Genomic DNA, 20,772 nt, shown 5'->3' with positions numbered 1-20,772 from the left:
CGTATTCGCAGAGATGAATCCCAGAACCACAGGTTTTCACCAGTTGTTGGAGAAGGCAGTGGATGCTGGGCGGTCATGGGTGGTGGGATTCCTGAGCCTGGGGCTTTGCCATCAGGAGGAGAAACCAGGGGCAACGTGGTGAAAGTGTCTTGCTAGAGATCTGCTCTTTCAGGCAGCACAAGAGAGGGATCCCTGATACTCAAGGCCAGGTTGGATGGAATCCTGTGCAGCTTGACCTAGTGGCTGGCAACTCTGCCCATGGCAGGAGGGATTGGAGCTCGATGATCTTTGAGGTCCCCCCCCAACCTAAGCCATTCTATGATCCTATGACTTTTCCTCTAGCACATTGGCTTTGATAAAAATGGTCCTCTTCCATACGTGCCAGAATTCATGATGCTCTTCCTTTAATCCCTGCAGGACCTGAGGAGACACCACACCATGGAAATCATTACCAAGAGGAACTTCCTGAGTTTTGCTGTTTTACTGGTGCACTGCATGATCCGTGATGCAAGCTGCGAGAAAGGCAACACTTCCCCTCTGCACTTCACCCACTTCTTCTACAATGCCACCATCTACGAGAACTCAGCTCCCAAGACTTACGTGGAGAGCTATGTCAAAATGGGTATTTACAAGACTGACCCCGAGTGGGACATCAGATACAGAATAGCTTCTGGAGACAGCAGTGGTCTCTTCAAAACGGAGGAGCATGTCATTGGGGATTTTTGCTTCTTGAGAATAAGAACTAGGAGCAGCAACACAGCACTTTTAAACCGAGAGGTCAAAGATAGCTATATGTTAATAATCAAGGCCACAGAGAACACCTTTGCCTATGAAGCCTGGGCCAAAGTTTTAATCCACATTCTTGACAGAAATGATTTGAAACCTCTCTTTTCGCCGCCTTCCTACAAAGTGTCCATCAGAGAAGACACTCCTCTGAAAACAGTGGTCAGCACACTCAGTGCCACGGATGCCGATGCTGGCCAGAACGCAGAGTTCTACTACGCCCTCAACACAAAGTCAGACCTGTTCACCATCCACCCCACCACAGGAGCAGTTGTGACCACTGGTAGGCTGAACAGCACCCATCGAGGCAGGCACCACCTGCAAGTTTTAGCTGTGGATAGAATGAGGAAGATCCTGGAGGGGAATGGCTTTGGGAACCTGGCTAGTCTCATGATCCAAGTGGAGCCCTCAACCAGGAAACCCCCCTCTATCTCCTCAGTGAAAGTGGCATTGCCTGACTCGGCCGAAGACCTTGTCTATGCAAGCCTGTCTGTAGAAAGTGGTGACTCAGAAGCAGGGATAGATTCAGTAGACTTTATAGATGGAGATCCAGGAAGGCATTTCGCAGTCATCAGATCCTACTTTGGAAGCACGGAGTTCATGATTGTGGCAATAAAAGAGATCGATTGGCTACTTCACCCTTTTGGTTTCAACCTCAGTCTACAAGCCAAGGACAAGAATAAACCACCGCTTTTCTCTCCTGTTAGAGTTATACATATACCTCCTTCCAAGTATGTCTCTGCCAGATTTGAGAAAGAAGTCTACCGAGTCCAGCTCAGTGAATTTTCCCCACCTGGAAGTCAAGTTGCTATGGTGAAGATTACACCAATCCTTCCAAATCTTAAATATGTTTTGAGACCTACTCCTGACAGCACAAATTTTAAAATCAATCCTCACACTGGATTGATTACTACTGTCAGAGCAATGGACTTCCACGAGCAATCTAATTTTCAACTTGAAGTTGCAACCACTAACAGTCACACATCTGCAACTGTTATCATTGACATCACTGACTGCAACAACCATGCTCCAAGTTTTAGTCAGTCTTCATACCGTGGGGCTTTTGATGAGAATGTTCCTCCTGGCACCAGTGTCCTAACAGTGAGAGCTACAGACGAAGATGAAGGAGACAACGGCTTTGTAACCTACACCCTAGCCAACCAGAAATCAGTTCCCTTTGTCATCGACCCGTATTCTGGCGTAATTTCCACCTCCAAGTCAATGGACTATGAGTTGATGCAGAGATGGTATCACCTGCGAGTGTGGGCATCAGATTGGGGCTCACCCTTCCGCCATGAAACGGAGGTGTACGTTTCCCTCATGCTCAGCAATGTCAACGACAACGCTCCTGTGTTTGAGAAGGCAAGCTGCAGTGGCAGCATCCCACGGGACTTTCCTGTTGGGAATCCTGTGGCCACAGTCTCTGCAATCGATAGTGATGAGCTGCAGCGTATCAAGTATGAAATCAAGTCTGGCAATGAGTTACGGCATTTTGAACTGAATCCCATCTCTGGGGTAATATCTCTTAGGATATCTCTGAGAGATCTTCCTTCTGAACAGCCACTCTTCTACTCTTTGAAAATAACTGCAACAGATGGGGAGAACTATGCTTTGCCAACATCTGTAAATATCACTGTGGTCAGCCAAGGTCTCCCTGTTAAAATGCAGTGTGAGGAAACAGGAGTATTGAAACAACTGACAGAAACTATCATACACTCTATTGAGTCTCAGGCTCAAGGCCAAGGGCAGGATGATGAAACAACTCTAAATTTGCACCTTATAAACCATAATGCTCCAAAATTTGATGACAGCTTTCCACGATCTATTGATATCATAGAGAATGTTCCCATCAACTCAACTATTGCTGACCTTTCAGCTGTTGATCCTGATACTGGTTTTAATGGGAAACTGGTCTATGTGATCTCAGACGGAAATGTTGACAGCTGCTTTACCATTGACCTGGAACTAGGTCTCCTCCAAGTCCTTTCTCCTTTAGATCATGAACGAACCAGTTTCTACATTCTTAACATTACTGTGTATGACCTTGGCACACCACAAAAATCATCTTGGAAACTCCTGGCTGTGAATGTCTTGGATACCAATGATAATACGCCTAGATTCCCACAAGGTGCCTACTGGGTGACAGTACCTGAAAATGTAGCAACAGGGACAACAATAGCTCAGTTGAAAGCGGAAGACGCTGATACAGATGATAATGGGAGAGTAAAATATTCTCTCCTAACCCCCACTGACAAGTTTGCCATCAACGGTGTCACTGGAGAAGTGACAGTTACAGGTGCCCTGGATAGAGAATTGTGGCCTTGCTATGCACTGAAAATAAAAGCTAGGGACCAGCCCAAAACAGGCTATGAGCTGTTCTCCGTTACAGATCTCACTGTGACTCTGGAGGATGTAAATGACAACGACCCACACTGCCTCCCAGCCCTGAACAGTGTGAAGGTCCCAGAGGACCTGCCTGTAGGAACCATCCTCCTCTTTCTGGAGGCTTTTGACCCCGATGCTGGCTCTGGGGGAGAGGTGAGGTACAGCCTTGTTAATGATGAGGAGATGATGTTTCACATAGACAAGCTGACTGGAGCACTGCGGTTAGAGAAGGAGCTGGACTATGAGAAGAAGGACTCTTACAATCTAACCGTGCAGGTCAGTGACAGTGGGAAGCCCGTCTCTCGCTCTTCCCTCTGCCACCTGGAAGTGAACGTCCTTGATGTCAATGAGAACTTGTACCCACCGCGCTTTGCCTCCTTTGTCTTCAAAGGCTGGGTGCAGGAGAACAGCCCTGAGGGCACATCCGTGATGATGGTCACAGCAAAGGATATTGATAAGGGGAAAGATGGAGAGGTTCAGTATTTCCTCCGAGAGGGCACTGGCCTGTCCGTCTTCAGCATTGAGAAGGACACAGGTAATAACAGCTTTATTTAAATATTTACCTCAGAGGCTGAAACAACATGCTGTGTTTTGCCTGATTTTTTGACCCAATGCGTTCAAATCCTCTGCTTTTCCTGCAGGGATTTATGATGTGTAACCCTGTATACGGGGAGGAGCAAGCAGGGTTTGTCTCCTTTAAACAGCGTAAAATCCATGTCAACCCTCACCCAAACTGCCCAGGCCTTCCCCTTCACATTTGCACCAAATTACCTCCAACACAAGCAAGCCCCTATCTGCCACAGTGTCACAGCATGCAAGGCTGGTGCCAATGTTTATATCTCCATGAAATACAGTAAGCAGACCAGGAATACAAACTGGTGTAGCACTGAAGACAAAGTGGTCTGAGTTCTGCAGATCCCTCACAAGCACTCTCTTTCATTGTAGGCACCATCAGGACCATCGGACCACTTGATCGAGAAGGGACATCTCACTACTGGCTGACAGTGCTAGCCCTAGACCTGGGAACAGTTCCTCTGTCTTCTGCAACTGAGATTTACATTGAAGTCACAGATACCAACGACAACCCTCCTCAGATGTCCAGACCTGTTTATTATGCCTCTGTGATGGAGAACTCCCCACCAAACACATCTGTCCTTCAGCTCGATGCCTTAGACCCAGACTCTAGCTCAGAGGGAAAACTGACTTTTCACATCCTAACTGGAAATCCTCAAGGACTCTTCACCATTAACCTTGTGACAGGTAAGAGTGGCCCAACTCAACTCTGGTTTTTGAGTCTTTCAAATACCTAGAAGATGCTATGTGCTCAATAGAAAACAGCCCACACAGCTGCACTGTCACACCTTCCTTCTGATGGAAAAGTCCGTCTCCAAATACACTGTGTGGAGGCTGACCACTGAAACCCTCCACCTGGAGGCTGCCATTTGCAGCCAGATGGCTCTTAGAGTGGCACAAATGTGTTGTGTTCAAAGCCCTTCATAGAACCAAGGATTTTTTTTTGTTGTTCTTCCCCCTTATAAACAACCGAGCTGTTGCACAGCCTGAGCCAGGAAACACCCTACTGGAGGTGACTGTTTGCTCCTGAGAGCCAGCAAGGCAGGATTAATAAAAATGAATCCCATTGCCTCTAAAGGTTCCACCCATCCCCCGGTTCCATTAGTGCAGTCAGTGCAGTAAGCCTCTGCTGCTATCTTCCTAGACTGTATCTTTCATCTGGGGATTAATTACCAGATCTTTCAGAACCATCAAAAATCAGTTGATGTTTACTGTAAACAGCTTCCTTAAACTATCCCAGAGCGCTGACATCGGGCCAGTCTGGCAGGGAAAGTTGCTCTGTGCCCTTCGCTCTATCAGCTCCTGGGAGGAGAGGGAAGGGAGGGCACAAAGCCTGGGTTTGGGAGAGGATTAATTGTATGACTTTGATCTCCTGCGGGTGATAAAAGCGGTTCACTACTGCAGTGGGAGAGAAGCCTGCTCTCAAAGGGGAAGGAGCGGGACGTACAGTAAAAGGCTGAGGCAGTGACATTAGCTGATGGCTCGCTCCGGTGTGAGCGCAGCCCTATGAAGCTGGACTCCAAGGTCACCGTGTTTTATACTAAAACAATCAACACTGGCCAAATCCAAACATTTACTAGTGAGGTACCTCACCTCTAAGCCACTGCTTTAATTCCCATCTTAGACAAAAAAAGCTCTTTCAGGTGTGAATCATCTCCTATCCATCTCTCTCTGCAGTCAGATAATTTGCATGTGAAGAGTGATATGTTTGTCAGTCCTGTAAGAAGCTCGTGAGATGATCTTATCTCCTGGCCAGTTGCTGGAGGTCTCTTCTTTAAACTCTGAGCGTGAGGTTGCTTGAAGGCCTGCTTCCAAGCCTGACGAGGATTCAGTTCTCCTTTCCTTACATGTGTGTTATCTGAAAGAACAAATGATTACCTGCAAACGTTGGCATAAACTGAGCCGTGTATATCCTCATGCTTAGAGTATCGGAAGAGAAGTCATCTTCTACTGCTGCCAGGAAAAATATCACAGCTTGTCTGAATCTCTGAGCTGCAGGCAGTTTATTGGAAACCATGAGATATTTTCATTCATTTAGTTATGACATGTCTTCCGTTGTTCAAATGCATGCTTCCCTTATTATCGAGAGGAAATCATCATTAAAAGACCCAATCATGTTTCAGTTCTTGAGATGCCAGGGATCTATGTGATCCGTCTTGCCAGCACTCAGGCACACAGGGGCCAGGGGTCAGCCCAGCAAGCCCCCATGGCCCCTAGGCAGGATTCTGCTGGTGGGAACCCGCTGGCAGAGGGAGAGGAGGAAACTTGTTCACACTGTGTGCACTAACAGGAATTAGGGACTGCTCTGACTCTTAGAACAGGTGTGTCTACACCCGGAATAACCCTGCAGAATAGCCCTGGACAATTACTGTGGGCATGGTGCCACCCTACCACAAGTAACTTGTTTCTGTTCCTAGAGCCAGCTTGTTCTGTATTTGGTTCAGTACCTCAAGACCGGAGTTGGCTGACCAGTGGACACAAACCCAGCAAAGCCCCTTGGCTTGTCCTCTTGAGGCCTTAGAAGGAGACAAGGGTGGCCATGACAATGATCCTTCAGCAGAGCTTGGCTCCTCCAGCAGCCCTGAACTACCACAGATCTCTAAGCTCTTCCAGCTCTCAAGAGGGTGGAGAAAAAAGAGGGAAAATAAATGAAAGGCTAATGAGAAGAGGGAATAAAACTGCACAGTGAGATGAAAGCTTTCTGCCATGGGCAATGGAATCTCTCCAGCCCAAGCTGGCAGCTGGTGCAGAGCAGTATTTATGGGAGACAGATAGAGAGATAGAGAGATGGAGAGAGCGAGAGGTTGGATTCTTCTGCTGGAAGAGTTTTCAGCTTGTTTTGTGTTGAGTTGAAGTCACTGATGTGAAGCAAGTTCCAGTCCAAGCAGGACTGAGAGGAACTAGGAGACTGTGGTAGGAAGAGTCAGGACAGAGCCATCCATCTTGCTGGAATGCTGTCCCTCTGTCTTGGCCTATTCATCTGCAGCTCCTACCTACTCTGGTGATTCTCCTGTTGAGTCAGTGCCCACAGGCTTCCCATAGGCACCAGATGTTCCGTGCATTTCTCTGCATGGAAGAGCATCTTTGAGTCTGAGGGATGGTGACACTGCTGCTCCCTGGACAATGTGCCGCAGGATGAGCATGGGACAGAACAGCAGGGGAGGTGGTAGGAGAGTGGAGAGGGTAAAGTGGAAACAACAATGGGACAAGAGAAGGAGAATTTCAGGGGAACAGCCTCTTCCCTTCTACAGCTCTTGCGAAAGCTCAATTGCTTGGAAACCTGATTCTGGCTATTTTAACTATTTTAGATTCTCCACCCTGCAGCCAGGGTGGGGGGCTAGCAACATCCACCCCAGCCCTGCTCTTGCCAGCAGAAGTTATTACTCTTCTTTATTCCCTGACAACAACGCACTGTTAATTTTGCTGCTCCTGTTCCAACACGACCAGCCTTCCTCTCTCGCTTTCAAGGCAGCGAGCAGGAGAATCACAGGCAAACCTTTCCCACTGCTGTGCATAGATATGCTGCAAGGGCAGGACTTGGGAAAGTGACAGAAGGGATCATTTCTGGACGCTCAGGTGAACACTGAGCTCAGGTAGCCAGCAAAATGAAGTCAGGACCTTCAGCACTTTCATTCAGCCTCTAGAGGAAACCTTCAGGGCCACCTCTATGAGCCATCCCCACCTCAAATCCCGTTGCACAGGCTGGCTGATGTTTTCCAGAGGTGTAGGAAAGGCACACAGATGCACATGCACATAAAACACTCTCATTAAAAACTAAATGGGCACTTTCCATTGTATGGGGTGGCAGAAAAAAGGGAGGAGCAGTTTCCTCAGGAGATCAGAGCATCTTCTACAGACATTCGGGACAACCATTAAGTCCCAGTTCATGTACCATCACTACAATCCTTTCCTGGTTGTAAGAATCTCAGCTATGAGCTTGTTCCTTTCATTTTTATCATGAGGTCACAGAAGAATTCCAGGGTGTGGCCAGGCAGATCCAAATAATCTCTTTAGAGTGGTTTAAGTTACCTTCCAACAGCCGACATGCAGCAACCAAGTGCACACAGAGTGTCTGTTGCAACTGAATTTTGCAATGAGGTAAACTGGAAGTATCCACAGTGTACTCATGGGTATTGGTTGGCTCTGTTATTAATATCCAGCATGCCCTGTGGACCTGTTAGACCAAAATTATAAATCATTCCATGAAGTTGCTGAGTTTCTGACTTTACTCCATGTCCTCTTCAGCCCACTGATAATGCAGAGCAGAGCATCAGAGATCTCAGTCAAGAGCTGCTGCGATTCTGTTTTGAGCCCCACTAAGAGAATATTTCCATGCATGTTGAGCATTTGGCTGTTGTCAGAACCCTACAGCCTCTCACCAGCGAAGAAAGTGGCTCCCTGGCCACTGCTGAGTCTCCTTCACCTGCTGAGATGTCAATAGGAGGATTAGGAAGGAAAAAAAGTCCATGGTAACCACTCTTCCAAATCATCTTGTCACCATGCAAGAGTGTTGATTTATGATTGTAAAGGCATGAAATAAATGTTCAGCTCAGTGCCTGGTGCCAAATACAAGCAATCCAAAAGAACGAGTGGAAACAGTTAATAACAGCCTTGTTCCAAGCAGCTGCTCTGCACTCCTTCTTCAGCTGCCTGGTGTTTCCTGCAGCCACTGGAAATTTTCTCATGCCTAAACAGCAATATACCAAAGAGCCCCAGTACAACTGAAAACAATGGTATTAATTAAAACTTGTTGGCTTTGGGCCAAATAGTACTGTAAAGTAGTTGTGCAAATGGTCCAGAGTTTCAATTCACCAAAGGCGAGGAATAAAGGCATACGGTAAGGACTATTCCCAAACAAGATATGGAAACTCAAACCTCAGCTCCATCCTTTCCATACTTGCATCTACTCACCTGGGCCAAAAGGAGGCAATTAAACTTTGGTTTAAACTATTTCATAAAAGCCGTATTTTTCCCTTCTGCATGCAAGCTATTCCCTGCAGTTAAACCAATGTGTATTTTTTAGAAACCCCTCAAATCTTGCAGGTGTTGGGGGATTCACCCCATCTATCAGGCAAGGCTCAAACTATGTACCAACACCATCAACAATGTACCTTATTTTTAGACTCAAATTCTAGTGGTAGAAGGGAGGGTATTTCCCAAGACAGAAGGCAAAGTTTTGTCAAAACACTGCAAATTACAAGGAGCAAGGTTCAACACGGGGAAAATAGGAGTTGAGACACGTTTAGAGGCCGAACTTCTGCCAGCGCATGCAGAATGTTTCTTACTTAGAGGCATAAGAAAGGTTTTGTTTTCTTGGTTCTGCAGCCTTTCTCACCAAGTGCCTCACCACAAGGTCTCCACAGCCCTCAGCCGTTATGGGATCTGGTATAGGTCTGGGATCTGAGATGTGTTGGGATCCGGGAGGGGTCCCCTATCCTCCATGGCCTCTGCACTCGGAGGAGAGGGCAGCTTCTTCACCCAATGATCTGCAGTGGACAAACTGCTCCTTGAGGAATCTGCTTCTGATCACAGCAGGAACCTGAAACAAACCCACTGGATACATGGGGATCTGGTCAGCCCTTGCTTTCCCTGGGCACTGACTCTTGAAGCTCAAAGGCTCTTTCTTTCTTGGCAGGTCTGATTTCTACAACTTCACGGCAGCTGGATCGAGAATACAAGGCTGAGCATATCCTAGAGGTAGGTAATGATGATTGTAATTAGCTTTATTTACTTACAAGTGTATTAAGTCCTCAAAGAACTTTCCTTGCATGTTGGAGCACAGAGAAGGAATCTCATCCCATCAGCTCCCAACTGCTGGGAAACTTAATTAAATGGTGTGCGTTGCCCTAAGAGACAGCTGCAGCAGTACTGTGGGGTTTATTATTTCCTTGCTGAAAACAGGAGCGAAAGGCTTGTTCTGGAAGCTGTGGGAATGTAAGAAGACTGGAATTGTCCTCTAGGAGGTTGGATAATAAATTACCAGAGAAAGAAGAAGCCAGAGAAATCCACCTTGATTTATCTCATTGTACCACACTTTGTTCTGTAGCTTTGCAATGCCTGCCTCCATCCCCAGCTGCTCTGAGACACGTGTACTTACATTATGAGGACCAGAAGGTGTTCTGTGTCTTTCAAGGCGGTTGAGGATAAAAATTCCTCTGCACTGCAATGTGATGGGAGTGCGCACAGGCACAGCAAAGAGAGGATAGGTGATAACTAGGTCAGTCAAAGGATACAGGTGTTTTCAGGCGTGCAGCTCCTAATGACCAATGCCTGACCCTCTTCCCTGAGCTGCTGCAGGCAGGAGCCCTGCAGGCACGCTGCCCTGTCCTTGTGCAAGCACTGGGCAGTGCAAGTTTCAGCCATGAGGTTTAGCTTTGTAGAAAGGAGAAAGGGCTCTGAAAATTCTGAGATACAAAGATAGATTCACATGGAAACCCTGTTATTCTCAGGATGAAGTGTAGTAGGCAGCATGCATTATCCTTCAGGATGAAGGCTGGCTGCTCATGTCCTAGGTCACAACAAGCAGCTCTGTCCCTTTGCTTGCTGGCAGGTGGCTGTTTCTGACAACGGAGACCCAGCCCTGAAGTCCACCAGCAGAGTGGTGATACAAGTCCTGGATGCCAATGACAACCCTCCCAGTTTTCCCCACAAGCTCTTCATGGTGCAGCTCCCAGAGAGAGAAGCCTCAGAGACACCACTGCCAGTCTACAGGCTTATTGCTTCAGACCGTGACCAGGGCCAGAACAGCCAGGTCACCTACACCATCGAGGAGGAGGAGGAAGGGATCTTCACCATCAACCCCATAACCGGCATGGTGCTCTCCAGGAAGGCTTTTCCTGCCTCTGAATACAACATACTCACGGTGAGAAGAGAGGGAAACAGAGTGGGTGTAGAGGGAAGGCTGCTGAGACAGGAAAGATAAGAAAAGAGGTGGGTGAAAAGCAACAGTGGGAGAACTTGATTCAGAGAAGGGTGGGCTACAGAAACTGGGAGAAAGGGCGGGAGAAGCAACGTGGAAGATAAGAAGCTATTAAAAATGAAGGAGAAAATTTAAAAGGACTGTCCAGTGCACCCCCAGTGATGGCTACAGTGATCCACGTCTCATCCAGAGGTGGACCTGAACCCAAACAGTCTGTGAGTTTCAGGTTTGCAGCTCGCCCATACCCTGTGGGCCTTCAGAACAAGGGCTGTGACCCATCTCTCTGCTTTGGATCCAGCAGACTTGCCCCATGTCCAAGACGAATTTGGGCTCCACCTAGGACACATGGATTTAGGACAAGATTTATCTTGTGGGATTTAGGGCGCACACAGGGCTCAAGGCTCCTACTTGGTGGGTGGGAGAAGCAGCTTCCCGCAGGGCTTTGTATACTCTTCCAGCCCCAATTCATCCAGTACATCACAAAATCATAGAGTTGCTTGAGTTGGAAGACCCTCACCTTGCATCTCTCGGTAGGTCAAGGCCACGGACGGCGGCAGCCCCCCACTCTCCTCCCATGTGCGGCTCCACATCAGCTGGGTGGCACGGCCCGGACCCTCCTCAGAGCCGCTGGCGTTCGATGAGCCCCACTTTAACTTTGCCGTCATGGAAACGGATCCCGTCAACCATATGGTGGGAGTGATCAGCATCGAGATGGGTCCCAGCCAAGTGTGGTTTAATATCACAGGTGAGATGCAGAAATGAAAGCGGTGCACGGTGTCTGGAGCGCTGGCTCTTCGGCTTCCAACGCTCGTGTACCTGAGCTAATAAAGCTTTAGGTGTAGGTGAGCTACAAAGAAAGCTTTCTCAGACACAAAAAAGGCATCAATAGACCACTGTCTGCCCAAGGGCTCTGCTGCCAAGTGCAATTATCTAACAATCTTTTTATAATGACATTCTGAGATTTGCCAGTGTTCCCCTCTGGGACACTGGGTGACAGAGCAGCAGGGACGTGGACTGTCATACCCAGGTCTCAGGCAGTGAGCATGCAGAGCTTGTCCAGGAACAAAGGCCAGTTGTGATCCTGTAATTTGCTGTTTTGAAGTGTTGCCCTAATCTGCTTTGCACAGCCTCTTCCTGACACTGCCTGCAGGGCCAGCCCTCATCAAAGCCTTAATTGGGTGAGCTTTCCCCGTTAGAATGTCATGGCAGGGATAATAGTGTATAAATGCAGTTAAGCAACAAGAAATGCAATGCTACAAGAGGTGGTGTGCAAGTGCAAGTCTTGCCTGGCATTAGCAATGTCTGCGTGGGCTTGCAGCATAACAGTGTCTTCCTCTGACTGTTATCCCACCACATACCTGCATTTGCCTGCAATCTCACACAAAAACTCTGACCAAGCAGCATTTTTATTGTCTCTCTTTTCCTGGGCTTCCTCTTTCCCTCTGGCAGCACACAGAGGGAGTCCTCTTCTCTTCTGCCAGGGAAAGACAACCCTGGATCTCTCTCTTTTCCTCTTTTCTGCTTCCTTCTGTTTTCTTCCCGGCAGGAAAGTGCTGGTCCAGATGGCTGGCAACCACTGCACTTTTCCCGCAAGGGAAGGTATGTAATTTAGCAACCAGCCAAGATTTCCCCAGCTGGTAAGAGCACAAAACAGAATCCAGAGCATCTGGTAGCCAAGAATGGAGGAACTAAGAGCTAGGATACAACGGCAGAGCACTACTTCTCTTTAGCCCAATCCCAGAACAATGTGCTTCATGCATGACAGAGAAAGACCATCAGCAAGCGAAGCATGAGAAGGGGGCTGCCACGCCAGGGCTGAGCAGCAACAGCATGAGGGACAGCTTCTGCTGCTTGAGCCTGCGGTTCCAGCACTCCATGACCATCTGGAATGGCTCTGCTCACCCTGGAAGCACCTTCTGCCTCTCCAACTGTTCAGGAGTTGGGCTGTTGGGTAGAGCACAGGCTTCTGGCCGTGGCCATGAAGACCACTGCTGGCATGCCCATGGTGTGACCTTGAGTTGGAGGCCAGCACGACTGTGGGTCAGCCCTGCAGGCTGCTGATCCATGCTAAGCTCATGATGGTGCATAGCTGGAGACCTTGTGCAAATCAATCAGTGGTCAGATGGGCCTCTTGCAAATCCAGCCAGGAGACTGAGTGCATCCACGCATCCATTCTCCTCTCCTCCCCCTCATTTTCTGTATATCCCCTTGTTGTTCCTGTCACACTCCTTTGTCATCATGTCCTGCTAGCTCTTTGCCCATCTTCTTCATGTGCACCCTGTCTCCTGTGTCCATCCCTCACATTTAGCATTGGCTTTCTAGATTTGGAGGAAGCCTTGCTTCTGGCACTAACCCCAGATGAGCTGAATGCCGAGAGTGAGTGCCTACACATCCTCATTCCAGGTGCATTGCCTGGCATGCCACATTTCTCTGTGGCTGGGTGTGAGCTTGATGGGTGGCTTGTGTGTGCTGTCTGGAGGGGAGATCCTCATCCTCCAGATCTCCAGGCAGCTCCTGGAATATGTTTGCCCTGCTTGCAGCTAGCTCCAGACAAATCTAGCCACAACTGTCCCACCGTTTCCCTTTTTTCATTTCTCTCTTATTCCAGGTGGTGACGATGACATGGATTTTGATATTGAGAAGAGTACGGGCAGTATGGTCATTGCAAGAGCCCTTGATGCAAGGAAGAAGTCAAGCTATAACCTGACAGTAGAAGTCACTGATGGGTCCACTACCATCAAAACTCAGGTAGTGCTTTATGCTGTAGTAGAAACCCCATATGGAGTCAGTATATGCCAAAGGGAATCTTTCTTCTGACTTCACTGTTCCTGAGCACCATTTCCTGCAGCTGCTGAGATTCACCCATTTTTAGCTACTGTCAGGAGGGGTGTTCAGAGCTTAATTTTTCACCAACCATTTTCTTCATACATAAAAAGAAGCCAAAAATCCAGCCCTCTCTACACGCAAAGGCCTAGAACATGAGTCACCCATCAGTGATTCTTACTGTGGGAAATTCACTGTGAAGGTTTGTGGAGGATGAGTGAGGAACACTACTGTTCCTGTGAACGCAGTGCTAATGGATAATATCTTCAAGCATTTTTCCAAATAAACAAACAAAGCCCTGCCTTCCCTGCTGTGCATTCCCTGCCACCTTGCATCTCATCCCCATGTTTATTTTGGCACTCAAGGCCACTGGCAGATGTCAAGAAACCTGCTTGAGCAAAACACCCATGGCATGTTCAGGTTTGTTAAAGGAAGCAAACCATTACACGTGGTCGGGACTTCCTCAGATGCAGTCAGTGTCAGTATGGTGGTTGGGGACAGCCAAGGTACGAGACCTAATCACCATGGATGGACGGCCCAAGTGCTGGAGGAGCTGTGATAGTCACAGGGCTCAGAGCCCCAGTCAAAAGGAATTAGGAGATTTTGCAGGGCTCCATAAGTCCAGTAGCACTCAAGGTTACGTTGCCTTACTGAGCTGTTTTCCCCACAGGCCTTTATCCACGTTATTGACATCAACCAGCACCGCCCCCAGTTCCTGGAGAGCCATTATGAGGTGAGGATTCCTGAAGATACCCCCTCAGGAAGGGAGATCCTTCAAGTCAGCGCCACAGACAAAGACAAAGGCAAAGGTCTCATCTACACCATCCATGGTAGCATGGACCCCAAAAGCACAAGATTTTTCCAGCTGGATCCCAGCAGTGGGGCCCTCACAACAGCAGAAGGCTTCAGTTCCCAGCCGATGCCACAGCACACCCTGACAGTGATGGTGAGTCCTATCCAAACCTTGACAAATCTGACAGCTTCACCAGGACGTATTGGTTGCTTAAGAAATTTAGGCTAATTCTAGTCTTTCAAACAGAATTTGCCTAGAGTGACAGGAAGGAGGAAAGCAGGGTGTTAATCTTTACCAAATCCTGGATAAATATCAATGTCTGAGCACATCACCCAGCTAATTTAATCAGAGGGCTACTGGGTTCTTGTACAAGAATACACAGTGCATATTTGTTAATTTTTGCATTCTCCTCCAAGGCTGCGCTTTGGCTCTGAAACTTGCAGGCTCATCCCCATCCAAAGTGTTGATAGCAATGAAACATATCACCCTTTTTAAGAGTCCTGATGAAATTCTGGAAGCCTTATCCTGGAAGACCTGCCTGGTCCTAGAGTTTGACCCTACCTGCCCTTTCTCTGTCACTCAGGTACGGGACCAGGAGGTCCCCATCAAGAGGAACTTTGTTCGGGCCATCATCCACGTGGAGAACTGCAACCTTCACCCTCCCCAGTTCAGCAGCATCCATTATGAAGCAGAAGCACTGGATTCAGCAGCAGTGGGCACAGAGATTCTACAAGTCAGAGCCCTTGATCGGGACCAAGGAGCCAATGCTGAAATCCACTACTCTCTGCAGGCAGGTGAGGGTCATGTAGCAAGGTGGTTTGGCTAGGAGCATGCATGCATTTCCATTCTCCAGCTGGTGACCAAACTGCCACCCTGCTTTTGCTAGTTGTTGCAAAGAATGGTGAAAAGCCATTTTTTTCACCATTCTGTTTCTACACTGTGATTTCCTTCCTATCCAGAGAAAAAACTATAGCTAGTAAGAAATTTCCATATTATGAAACGCTAGCATCCTTCCTCAGAAAGGGCACTGCTGAGTCACTGTTTTAAGGAAAAACATGAAAGGACAAGTTAGAACAACTTAAGATCTGATCTTCCAACCCTTGGGAATGGAGCGACGGATCACTGTCCTTGTTAGACAACAGTACTGCCTTTACACAACCACCACCATCCCTTCCACTAGTTCTACCACGAAATACATCCTTGAGGAAAGGGGAGCACTCTCTCAGCATTGGTTGATGGGTCTCTATGGAATAACTCGTTGGGCAAGAATTTTATCATTCACTCTGAAGATTAAAACCTAAATAGCTATAGCTGTGCCACACTGCCGATTTAGCAGGTAAATTCTTTGAAGGAGACAAGCCATCCTTTGCTACCTCTTTCTCACTGCAATTGAGATCAAGGACTGAGGAATTTAATTGCTCCTGAAGTATTGGTAATTATAAGCATGACAGGGCTTGAAGCAACTAGTACAGTCTGTGCTACCTTGTTCTGCACACAAGGCAGAAGTTTCAAACACATACTCTACCACCACTAAATATGCTTAAATTAGAAGAGTATTCATCTTCTAATTTACCTTTTGATTCAGTTAAAAGCTACCCCATAGATCTCAATGGATTCATTGTTCTTAGAATGAAAATTATTTAGAAATTAATGAAGAAGATTGTAGTCTGCTAATTAAAAAAAAGTATATATGTTAATTAGGTCTGAAACTGGGAGCACAATAGAAAAGACAGAAAACCAAGAGCAACAGGGCGTTTGCATTCTTCACTTTGCATTTCTCTTCTTGCAGGTAATGGGGAAGGTTTCTTTAGCATCGACCCACATTCTGGTATTATTACAGTTGCACAAAAACTGGATCCATCCAAGCAAGAGAGATATACTCTTATTGTAAAGGCAGAAGATCAAGGGTTCCCCCAGCTTAAAGATTCTGCTACAGTACATGTCCGCATTAGACCCTCTGATCAAACCCCTCCAAAATTTCCAGAGGCTGAATACATCACAGAGATCAGTGAATTTGCTCCTGCTGGCTCTCCTCTGATCCAGGTTTCAGCCTCAAGCTTGTCACCAGTCAGCTACGAAATAAAAGATGGAAATGGAGATGGAGTGTTCTCTGTGAACTATCAGTCAGGCCTTATTTCCACTCAGAAGAGCTTAGATTTTGAGCAGGTGTCTTTTTACCAGCTGAAAGTTCGTGGCACCAACATGGCTGGAGCATTCATGGACACAGTGGTGCTTATCTATGTCACAGATGAGAACGACAATGTGCCTATCTTTGTTAAGCCTGCCTTCATCGGCTGGATCATGGAGAATGCTCCCCCACAAAGCATGGTTCTAGATGAAAGCAATGCTCCCCTGGTGACCCATGCAACAGATGCTGATCAAGACTCCAATGCTTTGCTCATCTATGAGATCTTGGAACCGGAAGCACTAAAATATTTTACAGTAGATCCCAGCACAGGGACACTTACCAGTCGTGCTGATATCGACTATGAGCTCACCCCAGTTTTCCACTTCAGTGTGCATGCACATGACAGCGGAAATCCCAGTTTGTTTGCATCCAAGCCAGCCAAGGTCACAATCCACGTTAAAGATGTGAATGATTCACCTCCAGTCTTTGCCAAAGACACTTATGAGCTTTCTGTCCTGTTACCAGCCCATCCAGGGATGGAGCTTCTGTCAGTGCAGGCAAAAGATGCTGATTCAGAGGTGACCTACAGCATCGTGGAAGGAAACCTTGATAATGCTTTCTACATTCATCCACTCACTGGACTTGTCTCCATTCTTAACGCCACTGGCTTGGGAAATCATCATGAACTCATGGTCAGAGCTGACGATGGTTTATATAAGAGTACTGCTCTGGTTAAACTAAATTTAACTCAAGCACAAGGTAGTGGCTTAAAATTTGATCAAGATGTATACACAGCAACTGTGATGGAGAACTCTACAGATGAGAAGACTCTCACTGTTCTGGGGGTCAAGGGATATCAGCTAAATGAACCACTGTTCTATTCACTTTTAAATGGGAAGGAAAAATTTAAAATGATCCAAGCGTCTGGAGTACTCCAGACCAAAGGTGTGAAATTTGACCGTGAAGCACAAGATGTGCACGAGGTAGCTGTGGAAGTGAAGGACAATAGAAAACCACCGAGAGTGTCCCAGGCCACTGTCAAAGTTTATGTAGAAGATGTCAATGACAACCCACCTCAGTTTGAGAACGTGCCATATTACACCTCAGTGCAGGACGGCATGGAGCCAGGTGATGTACTTTTTCAGGTGTCAGCAACGGACAAAGACATAGGGAACAACGCAGCCATTACCTACTCATTTGCAGAGGACTATAAGTACTTTAGGATTGACCCCTACCTAGGAGACATCTCACTTAAGAAGCCTCTTGACTATCATGCTTTAAACAAATACAGCCTCCGAGTCGTTGCTAAGGACAACGGTGAACCCCCGCTCCTTGCTGAAGAAGAGGTTGTGATCAGTGTGAGGAACAAATCCAACCCTCTGTTCCAAAGCTTGTATTACCGAGTAAAAGTGCCAGAAAATATCCCTCCATACACATCCATCCTCCACATCCAGGCCCGCAGCCCCGAAGGCTTGCGCCTCATCTACAACATAATGGAAGAAGACTCCCTGAAACTGTTCAGCACTGACTTCAAAACTGGTGTCCTTACTGTCACTGGGCAGCTGGACTATGAGCTACAGACAAAGCACTCGTTCACTGTTAGGGCCACAGATACGGCGCTAGGATCATTTTCAGAAGCCAGGGTAGAGGTGGAGGTAGAAGACATCAATGACAACCCACCTGTATTTTCTGAGATGATCTACACAGCGTCTGTCTCAGAGAGCATGCCAGCACATACTCCTGTTGTCCAGATCTTCGCTTCTGATAAAGACTCAGGCAGAAACAAAGAGGTCTCCTATCAGATCTTGGATGACGGTTCAGATACTACCAAGTTCTTTAATATTGACACCAGCACGGGGCAAATAACAACGGCTCAAGCACTGGATTATGAAAAAACTCAGCAGTTTCGCATGAAGGTGAGAGCTGCAGACCATGGGATGCCTCCACTTAGCAGCGATGCCCTGGTAATTGTAGATGTGACAGACATCAATGACAATCCTCCCGAGTTCAGCCAGCTGCAGTATGAAGCCAAGGTAAGCGAAATGGCGACGTGTGGGCACGTCGTGATAAAAGTCCAGGCCCTGGACCCTGATAGCGGAGATACCACCCGACTGGAGTATGTGATTCTCTCAGGCAACGACCACAGGCATTTCACCATCAACAGCACTTCTGGAATAATATCCATGTTCAACCGCTGCAAAAAGGACCTGGAGTCATCTTACAGTCTCCGAGTTTCTGCTTCAGATGGAGTTTTCCAAAGCACCGTGCCTGTGTATATCAACACCACAAATGCCAACAAATACAGCCCTTCTTTTCAGCAGAACATGTATGAGGCAGAGCTGGCAGAAAATGCTGAGATAGGAACCAAAGTGATTGAGCTGCTGGCCATTGACCCAGATGGTGGCCCATATGGCACCATAGACTACACTATCATCAATAAACTTGCCGATGAGAAGTTCTCCATAGATAACAAAGGCCACATCACCACACTGCAAAAACTGGACAGGGAAAATTCCACAGAGAGAGTCATTGCCATTAAGGTCATGGCTAAGGATGGGGGTGGGAAGGTGGCGTTCTGCACTGTCAAAATAATCCTTACAGATGAGAATGACAACCCTCCTCAGTTCAAAGCCTCTGAATACACACTGTCCATCCAGTCCAACGTAAGCAAAGGCTCCCCCGTCATTCAGGTGCTGGCTTATGATGCTGATGAAGGTGCAAATGCAGATGTCGTTTACTCCGTTGACTCTGTGGAAGATGTATCAGAAGATATTGTTGAGATCAATGCTGCCACCGGGGTTGTTAAGGTCAAGGAGAGCCTTGTGGGTTTGGAAAACAGAGCCTTTAACTTCAAGGTGAAAGCTGAAGATGGCAGACCTCCTCACTGGAACTCCCTTGTCCCGGTGAATCTTCAGATTGTCCCCAGGGAAGTGACACTGCCAAGATTTTCTGAGCCCCTTTATACATTCTCAGCATCTGAGGACCTTCCAGAAGGTTCAGAAATAGGGTCAGTCAAAGCTTTTGCAGAGGATCCCATCATATATAGCCTGGTGAAGGGAACCACTACAGAAAGTAACAAGGATGAGGTGTTCACCCTGGATGAACAAACTGGGGCTTTGAAAATCAAAAAGGCAGTGGATCATGAGACCACCAAGTGGTACCAGATTGATGTTATGGCTCACTGCTCACATCTAGAGACTGAGCTGGTCTCCCTGGTTTCTGTGAACATCCAAGTGCAAGACATAAATGACAACAAGCCCGTTTTTGAGGCAGATCCTTACAGAGCTTTTGTCATGGAGAACATGCCATCAGGAACCACAGTCATTCAAGTGACAGCAAATGACCAAGACACAGGAAGTGATGGACAAGTGACCTACAGCTTGGAAGCAGAGTCTGGCAACCTCCGGGGACTCTTCACCATTGATGGAGAGACTGGATGGATCACTACACTGAAGGAGCTGGACTGTGAAACCCAGGAGACCTATCGTTTCTATGTGGTGGCCACTGACCATGGCAGAAAAGTCCAGCTCTCTTCCCAAACCTTGGTGGAAGTCACCGTCTCTGATGAAAACGATAATGCTCCCCAGTTCACCTCAGACTTCTACAAAGGGTCAGTAATTGAGAACGCCGAGCCAGGGCAGGTCATTGTCACACTGAGCACCATTGATGCAGACATCTCTGAGCAGAATCGGCGGGTCACGTGCTACATAACCGGTGAGTTTTCGTGACTTCACGTATTTTAAGTGGGCAAGAATTATTAGAGCATCACGTCAAAGTGAGGCTTTGATACCTTGTCTTGTAAAGTGTTGATACAGAAACAACTTCACCCTGACAGTCCTATTGGAAATAGGAGATGAAGCCTAACTCATCAGTCAACTGAGCCTTGGGTGTGCAAAACTCTTTAGAAACTAATTTCAGTGACATTCCCTAAACTGGCTGAATGGAGTTATCATCAAAATAGCTATCACCTCCACTGGCCCTTCCATATTTCTTAAAATATAAACAAATAAATACGCAGTACTATACAAGTATTTACTTACTTTTTTTTTTTAACTAGATAATAATTATAACTACGTAACTGTAAGATCTAGTGCAATGACAGAAGCCAGAAGGAAGGTTTTCTCTCATAGGCTCTGAGGTCTGTATGTAATTTCTTTGGCCCTGCACTTTTCTTCTGCAAGCAGAGCAGTTTACACATCACACAAATATGTAGCCTATCTGTATGTTTTAATAAGTACATATATAGACATATCTTTCTGGCATTAAACCTATTCCTTCTGATGCCACTTGGACTCTAACTTACCAAAAAATTAGGTATGGCTGCAGCTAACCGCTCTGCAGACTGGCGGATACTTGAGACTATCACAT

The 20,772-nt window shown here is 47.1% G+C and overlaps 1 protein-coding gene across 1 annotated transcript in view; it reads left to right on the top strand.

The window, feature by feature from the left end:
- The first annotated feature begins 420 nt into the window (after positions 1-420).
- FAT2 (FAT atypical cadherin 2) overlaps positions 421-20,772 on the top strand; it is a 37,757-nt gene continuing 17,405 nt past the window's right edge. Inside the window, exons 1-9 of the mRNA XM_052684428.1 lie at positions 421-3,703; positions 4,114-4,428; positions 9,377-9,438; positions 10,292-10,603; positions 11,195-11,405; positions 13,269-13,408; positions 14,154-14,429; positions 14,860-15,070; positions 16,066-20,118. Coding sequence (XP_052540388.1) covers positions 439-3,703; positions 4,114-4,428; positions 9,377-9,438; positions 10,292-10,603; positions 11,195-11,405; positions 13,269-13,408; positions 14,154-14,429; positions 14,860-15,070; positions 16,066-20,118 — 8,845 coding nt within the window. The 5' untranslated portion in view covers positions 421-438. The remainder of the gene's footprint in view (positions 3,704-4,113; positions 4,429-9,376; positions 9,439-10,291; positions 10,604-11,194; positions 11,406-13,268; positions 13,409-14,153; positions 14,430-14,859; positions 15,071-16,065; positions 20,119-20,772) is intronic.

This window comes from Tympanuchus pallidicinctus, unplaced genomic scaffold, assembly GCF_026119805.1.
Source record: "Tympanuchus pallidicinctus isolate F22 unplaced genomic scaffold, pur_lepc_1.0 scaffold21, whole genome shotgun sequence".
Taxonomy (NCBI): domain Eukaryota; kingdom Metazoa; phylum Chordata; class Aves; order Galliformes; family Phasianidae; genus Tympanuchus; species Tympanuchus pallidicinctus.
The sequence above is the reverse complement of the archived record's forward strand: the minus strand, read 5'-3'. Positions and strand labels throughout refer to the sequence as shown.